This window comes from Microchirus variegatus (genome assembly GCF_963457635.1).
Source record: "Microchirus variegatus genome assembly, chromosome: 23".
NCBI classification, from domain to species: domain Eukaryota; kingdom Metazoa; phylum Chordata; class Actinopteri; order Pleuronectiformes; family Soleidae; genus Microchirus; species Microchirus variegatus.
This window is the reverse complement of record NC_139824.1, coordinates 6,593,031-6,606,938: the sequence shown is the minus strand read 5'-3', so window position 1 is coordinate 6,606,938 and position 13,908 is coordinate 6,593,031. Positions and strand designations below refer to the sequence as shown.

General features: G+C 38.7%; 1 protein-coding gene across 1 annotated transcript in view; it reads right to left on the bottom strand.

Moving 5' to 3' along the window:
• Positions 1-13,908, bottom strand: part of mad1l1 (mitotic arrest deficient 1 like 1) — a gene marked incomplete at its 3' end in the record, with an annotated part of 53,072 nt that overhangs the window by 17,148 nt on the left and 22,016 nt on the right. The window contains exons 16-17 of the mRNA XM_083909723.1: positions 9,851-10,082; positions 5,248-5,441 (exon numbers count right to left, since the gene is read on the bottom strand). Coding sequence (XP_083765849.1) covers positions 5,248-5,441; positions 9,851-10,082 — 426 coding nt within the window. The remainder of the gene's footprint in view (positions 1-5,247; positions 5,442-9,850; positions 10,083-13,908) is intronic.

Genomic DNA, 13,908 nt, shown 5'->3' with positions numbered 1-13,908 from the left:
GATAGGCTTTGATAATGGGTTGGAGTCTCTGGAATGCCTTGAAAAGAGCCTTTACTTTTATGTGTTGCTGGGTACCTACAGTTGCTGTAAATGAGCCAATAGAAATCTCTCCTAAGTGAAGATCTCGTCAGTCGCGCTGTTTCAAACTGAAATCTCACCCCCAAAAGACAGACTGTGTTGTGATTGGCCAGCCAACGACAGCTTTCCCAACTGTCTTCTGATTGGCCAATACCTGGAAGTGATGTAATCAGCACACCAGCTCTAAGAAGTGCAGCTCTGGAACGGTGGATGCACTGCTACTCATCATCAACATATTGTTTTAATAGTGTTTAAAAATGGCTTTGTCACAACTCCCTGCCGCAGTCTCTTTTACGACTTTCACCCGGAGTAGGACACGGAGTCAGAAGACACTTTCGCAAGCGAAACACCTCCACAACAGGGATTCTTCTTCTGCGGTACAATGTGCGCAACCAGAGGTGCCCGGAGCAGGAGGATCTGCTGTTCAGGAGAAATGCTGTTTATGTAACCTGACCGGGTTTTTTCAGAAACCTCGGTGAGCCCAAGATTACAATACAACACAGCGTTCTCAGCAGTGGCTGAACTGTTTATTTCGAATCTTCAGGGCTTCATAAACGAGGTAATGGAGCAGATACACACCAAAAAACAGTGTTAATTGGAACTTCCGTTCTAGGTCCGCTTTAATTGAAGCTACTGCATCTGGTGCTTCTACAAGCATGTGTGGTAGGTGAATCAACATAAGGAGAGTAATATAATAGAAGTAAAATGTTATGACAGCCATGATAAGAAAAAGAATGGTTCTCCAATTGTCCTCGTCTTTAAAATCAAACGTATTGATATTTTTTACACCCCATGGAGAGCTGTCAATAGTGCGGTTGTGAAAAATAAATGCGTGCCAACTACCATTCCCATTAAACTGAGCTCTCATCCAACTTTACAACAAAATTGATTTTAAAATGGCTTAACAAGAAATGCAACTCCTTAATGAGCGCTTATCATTTTAAATAGGTGCCAATCTGCCTGCTTAAAACTTAAAGACTTTAATGACCAACTCTGACTGGTCTGGAAAAGAGGAAGAGAAAACGGGCGGATCACCAAGAAAGACACACTAGGAAGCTTTTGGGCCCCTGCTTCAGCCGGGCTTCACTGCACGAGCTCTGCTGTGCTTCAAGTTGTAAGTAATTTTAAATTTATCTGAGACATACGACTGAACCATTCAAGCAGCGATGGCTTACAATCTGTCTGTCTTACCACACACAAGCTTGCGGGCAAACACACATTTGTGTCGTGTTAATCATTCCCAAGTGGTAGATAAAACAGAGACAGTTCATTTTGACTCAGCACTGTTCATAAACTGTACTTTATTAACTGACCTCTTCTCACGTTTAAAGGTGCATTATGTAATAAATCTAAAGCAACAGGCCATAAAATCCTCCTATTATGTCACAGAGACTCAGGAATAATGTTCATATAACAAACTGAAATCACCAACAACAACAGTACAGCCAAAATATTTGCATTAAAAAAAATATTTTGTAGACTGCAAATCATGTTTATGTTTTGAAATCATGTTTTGGCATGTGGCGCCACCTACCACCGTCTACTAATCATTGCAGTCAGTAGAGTCTCAGATGTCGAGCAACCACGGGTTGCCAGTTACGTCAGAAAACGAAACATAAAAGACCTCGGTATTTTGAATTTGAATGTAGTAACCGTTTTTGGCCACATTCTTACATATGGCACCTTTAATCTCATACTAACACATAGAAATATATATATATATATTCTTCTTAAACGAATGACTTCATCGTTTCTTTAAACCACTGGCAAAAAAAAAAATTCTGCTCCGTTTGTGCGTTATCCACCCTCCACTCTATTTCTCTAAATATTCTTTAGTTTCCCTCAATCTCACTTTGATGACAAGCTTAACCCAAGAAAATGTGGGTAGAATGGGAACAAGCAAAGGGAAGGAAAGAAAAAGAGAAAAGTGAGTCAATCAGTAACATCAAGAAGCTATTACCGACTGCTGAGGAGAGAGCAGCTCTGTGCCTCTGTGCTTGTTTATTTGTTAATGAGCTAATCAATAGTAGAGGTGTGTAAGCCCAGCAGAGGATCTGCTTCACAAGATTACGTAAAGACAAACAACCTGTCAAACTTGTTTGTCTATAAAAATCTTGTTTTTAACTGATCTCATTCGACTAAAAGTAACTTTGCTAAGGTTGCTCTTGTATGGATTTTAATAACAAAGCCGTTATTGAGTTCTCAAGACAAGTAGGACGTTTCTTAGAATACTTAAATTGGGTTATGTTAATAATGTAAAATGCCCCTCCCTATACTTGAAACTTTAAGAAGAAAAATGTTCATATAAGTTGCTCATACAGCTAAGGTGTTTATCTTGCTGATTATCATCAGTGATTAGGTATTTATGAGCCTCTGCTCATCAGCCCTCTCACCTAGGTTTGGGCTAAAAATAAACATGAAACACATGCCTAGCATAGACTAATGCACATTTACATGTTCATGGTGAAAATAGTTCCAACTTCACAGACATTTCTCCATAACTTTACATTTATCCATCATTAACTGACACAAACACATTTTCTCTACATACACCAGCTACGGCTAAGCAGATGTGGCACTGCACTGGTACTTGAACGCAACACTATAGAAAGAATGAAACGCAGGCAACGCTGACACTGACTGTTTCATCTCCCACAATTTCAAGACTGTCTGATAATAGAAACACACAGCTGAGCTTCTGACTTGATTCTGTAACACTGATCAAAAAATAATGGCATGATCGTGACAACATAATAGAGACTGCGTTTGACTTTGAAGTGTAAAAATGTATCTGGAGATATGTCGCAATAAATATAAGAGACGCACGACAAGAACATGAAAAAACGTAATGCAAAAAATAAATATATGACTATTTTTCAGTTCAGATGTTTTATTTTTTTATAAAGGTTTGGGTCAATATTGCTGTGATATAAACAAGATGGGGCATTACGACAATATTACCCCTTATAATATTATATAATAAATAATTATGCACAGTTGGGAATTTAAAGATATGTGCCATGCAATTATAGTGTTCTTTACTGGCATTGAATATAGAACAATAAATAAAAGTTTGATTAAACTGCAGCCTTTACGATTTTCTAATTGCGTTGTTTCACATCGCAACAACAATTAGAAAACATTTAACAGTTCAGCCCAAATGCAATGTGACACATTGACCTTGCAAAACACAACCTTTATTAGGATTGCGATATGGTGAAACTGGTGAAAAATTGTAATGTATTAACTAGTAATTACAGTGGTATTAATGCTGGATTGGGATTCCATGTCGGGACAAGGGAACGCCAAGTCCGACTCCAGTCCGTCTAAGGGCATATATGCAGGAGTACCCAGAGTAAGACTGTGTTTACACGACATTAAGACAAATTAATTATCGTCTTTATCCGATGAAAAGCATGTATGGGAATGCACTGACTGTACACACTTCCATATCTTGCACATATGTAGCAAACAATTTAATCTGAAACATTAAATGTACTCTCATTGGACATAACATTTGGAGTGAGAGAGAGTGAGAATTGGGGGGGGTATAACAGCTGCAGGTTAAACAGCTTAGACCAAGGAATAGGGATTTAGGTGCCTCTGCAAAAGACGGATATTAGCAGGATTATATGGCAACCCTGTGGCTGAGGTGAATCACATTGGAATCCTGTTTGTAAAAATGCCTTTGCTCCATATCCAAATTTCCCACTTTTTTATCCACTTACTCCTGCCTCATCCTACAATTAGGCCACTTTCAATTCTCATACCGCAGATTACGCTCATACACATACCTAAAGGGCATGCAACTTGTGATTGTGTGTTCTCTACATGCGTGTATGGTTTGGGTGTCGTATTGTGTTAATAGTACATGCCTCTCTGCTCCCATAGGCCACCAGACGTGTGTGTCCAACACAGGCAGTGGAGAACATCCCGAATACTAATACTGGAGGTGTTGGTATCTTTATTATGCGTTTGTGAGTGTGTCTTTGTACATCTGTATGCATGTGCACTCACCAGAGTAGGGAGGTGAGGTGGGGTGAGTGTGTGTGTGTGTGTGTGTGTGTGTGTGTGTGTCGTATGGAACGCAGCCTGAGGTTAATAAATATTGTCAGTGAATTATCTCTTCTGGCAGGTCGCAGGTGGGTTCGGAGGGAACAGATTGGACAGAAAAGAGAAATACTTTGTAAAAATAAATACTATTCTGCATCAAGCCAGTCCTTGAGCAAGGCAATGATCAGATGCAATCGTCAACCCCGCTTGGCCATAACAATTAACCTGCAGTACAGTTGGATTCTATGTGGCTTCTTTTCTAGTAGGAAGACACCTATCATAGGACAAAACAGTAACACAGTGTTTAGCTACTGCGACACACTCTGATCAGAGAGAGCAAGAGAAAAACAACAAGAAGCAGATCAATGGAGAAAAGGTGCAGGGATGGGATGGAGGGGCGAGACATGAGAGGAAAGAGACAAAGCAGTCCTTAAGTGTAAACAACAGGATATTTTCACTGCAGAGCTGCTTAAGAAAAGGATTTGCCTAACAGCTTAGGGACAGAACTAAAGTTTTTATTTAGCCCATTAAATGAGTGTATGGGGAGTGGTGATCGATTAATGCAGCCCAGCCCTGTGACATTGCCCAGTCATCACTCTTCCTCCCCGTCTCTTTTTCCCCACACACATAGTTAAAACATGCACACACAAGCCCCGTTCCTCGACTCATTCAATACAAACAGCACAGAAAATATTTGTCGCCACAGTGTTCTCACTGCATGGCCGACTTGGGCACTAAGCTATGACATGGCGTAATGGTGCATACACATGGATGTGGGAGGGGCACAGTAAAAAAGGGGGCAATAGAAAAATGGAACACCTTGCAAGGTCAAATAAGCACTTTCAGAAGCACTTGTAAAAGACTGATATCAGCACTCACACAAATACTGCAGCCTGTAAGATTAAATAAATACACATATCATATGAAAGATAAAATCTGGGATTATGTTGATGTTAAAATTGTGGTAAAATATGGTTTCGACGTGTCACTTTCTCTTCTAAGGGTTGCATTACAGAAAAAACATTTCTAAACTTGTGCAAAAATCTTTTCTTTCATGTGTTTATTCAACAATGACTGTGTCCACATTACCTGCCTCTAAATGCGAATTCTACATACCTTTTTGAAGAGCAAGGTGTCGTCCATGTGCTCTGCATAAACTGAGGTGAGTCTGTATTGGCTCTCGGTGGTGATATCTATCTGATATCCAGTCAGAACATAGCAAACTGTGCGAAACTCCTGGATTTTCTTCTGAAACACCTCTTTCAGCCTCTGGTTCCTAAGTTCAGATCGGTCCATCTGCTTACGTAATTCTGCCACACAAACACAAGTTAGAAGAATATATTAGTTCCCATGCAGGTCAACAAAATATGGACGGTTGTTTTATTTTTAATTTGTAAAGTGTAATTCATTTATGTGTGTAATATGTACAAGACTCTTCTGTGGAGCAGTGCAAGGACATCCAACTCACTAAGTGAAAGCAGCATAGATGGAGGGCTCTATATCAAATAGCTTCTGTCTGCAGCTCACCAGCTGCTCAACACTACAATGCAAGCGAGTACAGCGGTGACTTAAGCTGCCTGTAGTGTATTCTAGCTGGGAGCCGAGAGAAGCAGGAATGGGTTCGACTTTAATTTGTTGAAAATCAATTTACCATAATGACTTTAATTTGAAGGCTGGGTATGAGAAGGCAGGGAAAATGTGTTTGTCTGAGCTAAAATTAGTCATTACAATTTACATATAATTATTTACAATGTTATCACTGCAGCAAATGTTAAAGTGCATGTGAGCCTGGGAAACTGTGCATGAACATAGCTCACGAATGTAGGAGATTAGAACAACAATACAAACAATTTTCTGATGTTTCTCTTCTGACTGTTCAAAAACACTCTTACAATCACTTTTGTAATGTTTGACATTCTTCATTCTTTTTTTTCCTGATGTACTCGGACACCGTTTTGAATGGAGCTTTATGAAGGTAATGTAATATGTGATCATCTTTTTTCCACATGAATTTAAGTTGAGAGATGGGGCAAATGTTTTCATCACAGTGAAGCAGACTCTCCACTGATATCGAGTCATCATGATTTCGGCCAAAAAAGGTTTTATTTAGTGAACCACCTTTTACACGACACTGAAACTGTGAGCAACCATAGCATGCATTGCAAGTGGAGTATCAGGGTATAAATTGCAGTAAGTTAGCATTTATATGAAGAAACAAGACCGAGGACAGTTGTTTTCAATCAGGTCATTTGGTCAAAGTTAAATTCCGGGGGCAAAAGACAAAGGCTGATTTAATGCTAACATAGCCAATTGAAAAACAAATTGTATTTCCATTGTTTGTGTACAAAACAACAACTGAAGAAAGACAATAAACAAATAAATGAGAAGACATACAAAGCACATCCAAGCTCAACTTAAAACAATTCCCAACAGTTTTCAAGTTCAAGAACTGCTAATAGAGTGTGATAGAAAATGATCAAATGAGAACAGTGTCTTCAAGAACTGTGCAAATGAATAGTATAATAGAATAGCAATAGATTGGACATGAGGAAAAGGAACATTTGTATCGTTTTTAGTTTTAACTCTGGGAAGACAATGTGTCTGTGCAGAGGGGAAAAAAATTAATTAATCAGAATTGGACAATCACGACTTAACAGGATCAACCAGGCCTTCTGCAAAACATGTATGTGTGAGCGAGAGCTACTGTACGCCAATTATTTCACTGCCTTCCCTAACTTAATAGAATGTGTTATTTTTGCATACACACCAATTAGTGATACTGCATATGAGCTGAAGTCGGGCACATAAATTATACTTTGGCCTATTACAGTTTAGTCTGTCAACACTAAGCAAGTCGATGGTTAGAAAGTCTGTCTGTGCGCCCGTCTGTCTCCAAGATAACTGGGCTCCTCTTTAGTGTCAGTCATAGATGACAATGCCGTTTCAAGACTTTGGGAATGTGACACAACCGTCAATGTGTGGCAGCTATCACGCTGACCTGAGAGTGACTGGTAAAAACATTGTTACATTTTTTTGTACTGCAAGTGTTACTGCCACTGCAATCACCACCGTCAACACTGATATACATCATTGTCATTGTGCGTGTTAAGTTGCTAAAACAAAGTAGTCGAGTCAAAGTATTAAACTTAGAGGATTTTTAAATAACCGCCAAGTTTTGAGAAAGTCGCTGACTTCTGACATTTTCCCTTAATTGGTCTCTGCGGCTGTGTGTGCACCCTCTCTTGAAAACTGTCAAAAACATTTCATCACGGAGGGAGTTTCTTTCATGTATACACAGTTTATATCGTCTGTGTGTGCGTGTGTAAAATATACTTACCACTGAGCTCCCTCAGCATCTTTTTAAATTAATAGAACATAGTGGGTAATGATGCAAACTACATTCAAACTACAACGACATTCCATGAATGTACTCTAGAGACATTTTAGTAGTAGTCATGTCAGTAAAACATTATTACAGATAAACTAAGCACTTATTTAAAGTTGTGTGACCAAATTCCAAGGTTGTGACACCTGGTGGCCCACTGGTGCCTCACAGCAAAAAGGTTTGTATCATAGTTCAGGCATTTCTGAGTGGAGTTTGCCACAAGTTCCAACAAAAAAAAACCAAAGAACTACAAAACTATACTCACATATGCCATAGATTCAGAATACGCCTGTATGCATATGCCTCGTCTGCAAATGCTTATGGTACTACAACATATATTTTAATACAATACTGTTTCCCAACTGTAGGCGGACCCCGAGAGCAAATCCTACACTTACTTTGAACTGTCAAAATCTATTCAGACCTGCCAAAGTACTCAACTGCCTCAACATTGGTAATTCCGGCTACAGTCGTCACTTTCAGGGCCACATTTTGACACATAACACACACAGACTCCCAAAGGTGAAAATAATACGACTCCCTGTCACAACTGGTAATGACTGAGATCTTACATTAATAATTAAAGCTATACTTACCTTTCTTGCATTTTTACACTTTTCGCAGAGGTGGAGGTGTTCATGTTTAAATTTTTACTAAGTGCTGTGAGACATGCAAGGAAGGTAAGTATAGCTTTAAGTAAAATTCTCTGAGCATGGCGATGAAAAAGAGATGCAGAATAGCATGAATGTAAGGAGGGGGTGGTCTGGGAGGATGATTCTGCATGTGGTTTGGTCTTCCTTCTGGCTATATCATAGACTGACAATGTTTTACTGAAATTAAATGCCTACAGCAAAAGGCATTTAAATTGAGTATTAAACCTCAATATGTTCAATCACGTTTCACTGCCAACAGCAAAGTAACCTTCAGGATGCTTCCAAGGAGAAGCAAAAAAAAAAAAAAAAAACATGCTCACAAAATGCAGTCATGTGTAGGGTTTGAAAGATGACTTAAGGCTGGTTTAATTCAGGTTTTATTTTAAGCTTGATGAGTCTAATGGAAGGATTTCTAATCTGGTGCAAAATGAACAATAATTCCTGCAGCTTCACTGCAAACTACATTCTTAATGCTGTTGCAGACATAATGGTTTAAAGTCTCATTAAAAGGCATAATTATAAAATAACCTTACTTCTCAACTATGGTAACACTGCTGACAAACACACATACGCACACAGTCTGCACACACTATTTCCAATGTTTGTCTCCTTGTGAACCATAATTTTACAAAGCATATAAATTGCACATAGATTTTAATGTGAGGCTCCACCACTATACAGAGTGGGTTCGATGAGTATTTTAGTTCATATACGTAGTTCATGAACAAAGAGCAAAACTTTTCTTTACAAATATTATCAGCCCTGATCGGTAGAATAATAACAAAAGATATTACGCATTAGGTCTGCATTACCTGCTAGAGTTTCAACTGAGAACACGGGGAAAGTCGGGGTGGAGGGAAAACATTTTTCGAGCCTTTATTATACTGCTTTTGAGACACCATGATTCAATTTATCAACACACAATTGTTTTAGCTGATACAAATAAAGAATAACTAACTAAAATCAGTAGACATTTTAGTCCACTAGATGGTGCCAATGCTCACTATCTCTATATCGCAATATAGGTCTCGCAAATACACAGTATAGCGCAATATTGTGATAATTCCCACCCTTGGATAAGAGACAATCATTCACATGGAAAAAATAACACAAATACAGAAGAAAAACGGATCAAGCGATAAATTAAGAGCGTCGTGAGAGACAGAGAGACACAGAGAGATATTACCAGACCTCCTTTCCTTAAGTACTAGTAATTTTTAAATCATGTCATAACTACACAACTTCCCGCTAGCTCATCACATCCAAGAGGATAAAGACGTCAGTGACCTAAATATCAATGCAGCTATTATCTGCTTTCTCTGGTAGTAGTAACAGCCACCAGAGGGGGTAGGCTTCTCTCTCCTTTAAATTGATATACAGTACATCAATGACCACTCAAAGCTGCTTTACACTACAGTTTTGCCATTCACTCACACTTTCATACCCATTCACATGCTGCCGGCATAGTCTTCTGGAGCAACGTGAGGGTTAAGTGTCTTGCCCAAGGATAACTCAGCATGTAGATCCATAGCTTATATTTCCATGCACATGCTGTCCGTTTCTCACATTTAATATCCCAATATGTTTAAGATGCCCTGTTCAAGACCTACTACTATTTGTTCTACAGCTAAACTCAGCTGCAGTACAATGTGTGTCAATGTGTCTTTGTCACTGATCTTACCCAACACCTCCTTTGATGGCGGCAAACTGAGGCCAAGGCTGGAGCTGTGCAGACTGGATTCGTCTTGAGAATGACCCATAGCGCCACCATCCTGCAAGGAGCGCACAAGTTCCCTGAGATGTGTCACTTCCTCCTGAAGAGCCTCCACTTCCTGATGGCGCTGTTGCTTGGCAACAGTTGTGGGGTTCATTCTGAGGTGAAGAACTCTGGTTTTGACTGGATCATAGTCTCCCTGAGACAAAAAGAGACAAAGACAAAGATTAGACATCAGTCAGTTAAATCACTTTTGTGCTAGCAAATTTTCCCAACAGATAAACTCATGACAACTGAAGAGTTAGTGATCACCTGGACATTTTACAAGAAAGAAAAAAACTAACAAGGTTTCAACTCCATATTTGTGAATCAATGAAACACAGTCTCCACATACCATCTCCTTCATCCGATTGCCAAATTGCCTCATTAATATTTTGAAGCTGTCTTTTGACATTTGATATTTATTTATTTTTGGCACAGTGCAATGGAAGATAATTCGTAAAATGGAGGAATTCACCTTTCACTGCACTTGTATGTTCATGTGAGTGTGAGCAGAGAGGGGTACTATCAGAAAATAAAGGATTACCTACACACCCTTAAACTACTGAGCTGATATAATAACTTGTGTGCTTTATGCCAACACCATAGAGTAGAATTTTGATACAATTACAACACAGGCAATTCTGATTATGGTGTGGTTGAATTAAAAGATATGCTGGAACAGTAAATCTCTTTCATCTTGAGTCAAACTGTAAGAACCATATTGGGTCTAGATTTCTTACTGTCTTGATGTCAATTGTGTGTGTGTGGACTGAAAGTGGTGTGATACAGCAGTCGTCGATGTGGCAACTCTGACAAATCCCAAAATGCCCACTGATAAGTGCTGCACAACAGCAAGTCTGGCAACACACATCTAGTGTTAAAGATCAAAGAGTTCAAGAGATACCAAGAAAATATGTCTCATCTTTCAAAATGCCATGAGTTTATTACACAGTGGGGCATTTGGTTTTAGAGCAACAGCAATCACTGCATGAAGGTTTTGTTGGGTTAGCAGGCTTATCCAGGTAAGGCTTAGTTCAGGACACACATATCTGGTTATCTGGGCTAAAAAGCATATCTTTGCTGAGCACTCATATGTCCATTTGCTTCTTTAATTATCTATGCCTTTAAAAAAAACACCAAACAAGGGGATGCGGACCTAATACCACTACCTCAACTCCCCCAAGTAATAATTTGGATGCACTACAAACCTAACTTCCCCTCCTTATAATCTAACCAAGACACAGGATGGGATAAGAATGCAGGATGAGATTTTTAGACCATGCAATAATTTAGCATCAACATTTCCAGTGGTCTTTGCCATATACACTTTTGGTTCTTTGAGGTTGTTAATGGATACACAAGAGGAGGTTGAGGTTGAACCCAGAAAGCATGACAGCTAGGAACAACTGGGGTGTGAAATATGACAACCACTGGAGTGGCACTTCCTTGTGTCTTTGGGTTGGTAACTGGTCTTTCCATTTGGTTGCTGTAGTTTACCAGCCACAAGACTGATAGATTTTCTACATTGTATTGCTTGAAGAAGCTGCAAAAATACTTTGACGCATAATCATTTCCCCCTAAATGCCTTTAGTGACATTCCTCTCTCAAACTGCATCTTGTATTGAGCCGGCTAAGGGAGGATGAGGCACTCTTCACTGACATCTTGAATCATTTCATTGATTTATATGAATATAAACCGAGTGGCACTGCATACTCTTTTCTGCTAAAACGTCCGTAAGCTGGCACCAATTTTATTCAGCAACTCCCCTACAACAAAAACCCATATGCCATAGTCAAAAATCAGTCAAAATAAAAGCAGTGGAAGACAAGTTAATAGGAGTGATAAAGGCCTGGTTCTCATTTAGACAGATTCAATACTGGAAAAGGCATGTCTGGCACTGATGCTAACCAAGTTACTTCCAAAACAGACATGGAAGAGAAAATCACTGCTGCTGCAGCAATCGGACAGTTATATATATCAAAATCAATCCAAGCTTGGTGCCCTTTTTGGGAAAACCCATCAACAGTACATTGTCCCCTGAAGTCAACTTCAGCCTTCCACAAGTTGGGCCTGTGACAAATTTCCAAAGTGACTGAAAAGCGGTAAAATGAGAAAATGCTTAAAATGTGCTTACCATTTAAAAAGATATATGGCTATGTATGTTGAGAAAGCACGGAGATATAATTGTAATTGCTGTGATTGAGTCAACGATAAAATAATTTCATTTGGGGCAGTAACTGTGTAGACACTTAATGTTTTTCATCAAATCATGATGATGTCCCAAGTTACTATAAAAGATCTATTTTAGTTCCACTCCAGAGATAATTTCCGCTAAAATAGCACATAAAATCTTTGGACTAGGCATTACTCTATAATGATAATAATGTATTATAAATAATAGACTTTATTTGCATAGCACTTAACAAAATGTTAAAAGGTGTTCAACAGACCAATCTAGCCTAATCAATCATAAGTAAAGCAAAAAATAATCCAAACAGTTAACACAATGAGTAAACACCAGGCAACATTGGAGAGAAAGAACTCCCTTTTAACATCTCTGACAGAACCAGACTCAAAGATGTGCAGCCATCTTCCTCGACTGGTTAGGGTGAGAAGTAAATAGGGGACAATAGGGGAGGAGACAGATCAACAATCAAACAAAGATGTTAATAAAGCCAACAAGAGAGAGGGGAACGTGGTTCACCAGCAAAATAACAAAAACAATCAATACAAGTATGTTAAACTAGCCAACATGAGTATTATTTAGTACTATTTAGCACACAAGACTCCACTGTGCAGCAAAAGTCCACTGCATGAGCTAGTGAGAAATGACTGTGTATGATGTGAAATATTGGTTGGGTACAGCAGTGGAGGGGCACTGAATCACAGATACACTGAGCTCCGATGCTAATATCACATTAGCAAAATTGTGTAGAAAGTGTTAACCTAGAAGTTTCAGCTGGTGCTGAGCTTTGCTTTTGCTGGTCAATTTGACAAAACAAAAAAGTCCTCAGCTGTACATCATATCTGCTGGAGCCAAAAGATAATAATAATTTTGTGCATAACTTGAAGACAGGCCTAAATTAAATCTGACTGTGGCTTTGTTTTTTGTGCTCTCCGTTTTCGACTGTCAGTGCTTGTTATAGTTGGTGAGTGAGAACTTACTTGAGAACTTCAACCATGGAACACCATACATGCCCAGGGATAACATGCAAACTCCACAAAGAGGGGCTGGGTAAAACAAGAATTTGAACCGGGGTCCAATCTTACTATAAGGCTACAGTGCTCAGTTTATGAAGATAAAGAAGTCTCCATCAAATACAGATGATTGGAACCATATACACATTTAATAAGTATGAGAAAAATCTCTATTATGTAGTATGAAAGGTTTGATGTTGATTTGTGTAAAAATTGAGAAATATCAAAAGCTAACCACAAGGAGCTATAAGAGCTGCCTGTTTTTGCTAAGCAAAGATAGAAGTTAGATAATAGCGGGCAACTGTATTCTGTCCACACACATTGTTTAAATGATAAAATAAAATGAAATAAAAATAACAAATAAATACAAAATAATTCTTAAAAATGACTGAATTAAATGAAAAATAGAGATTATCAAAGGTGTGCTTTAAAAGTGTGCGTAAGCAACTCTGCCTAACCTACGAGGGTTTAAAACAAAACAACGAATCAATATCATAGTTGAAGAAACACCTAGCTAAATGTGGAAGGTTAATTACATTATACAAACATTGCCTGGCTATTAAAATGAGCAATTACCCATTGATTCATCAAGAATTACTAAAACCATGAGCAGTAATAAAGACTGGTATTTCTTAAAGTCATCCACCTTGAAACACTAATACCACCACTGCTACAAGCATGGCGTAGTCAAACTATCACATTGTCATCAAACACTACATCTCTTAATGTTGCTATGGCTGCAAATTATGGACTTGACTATGTATATGCACAACAGAGAAGCCGC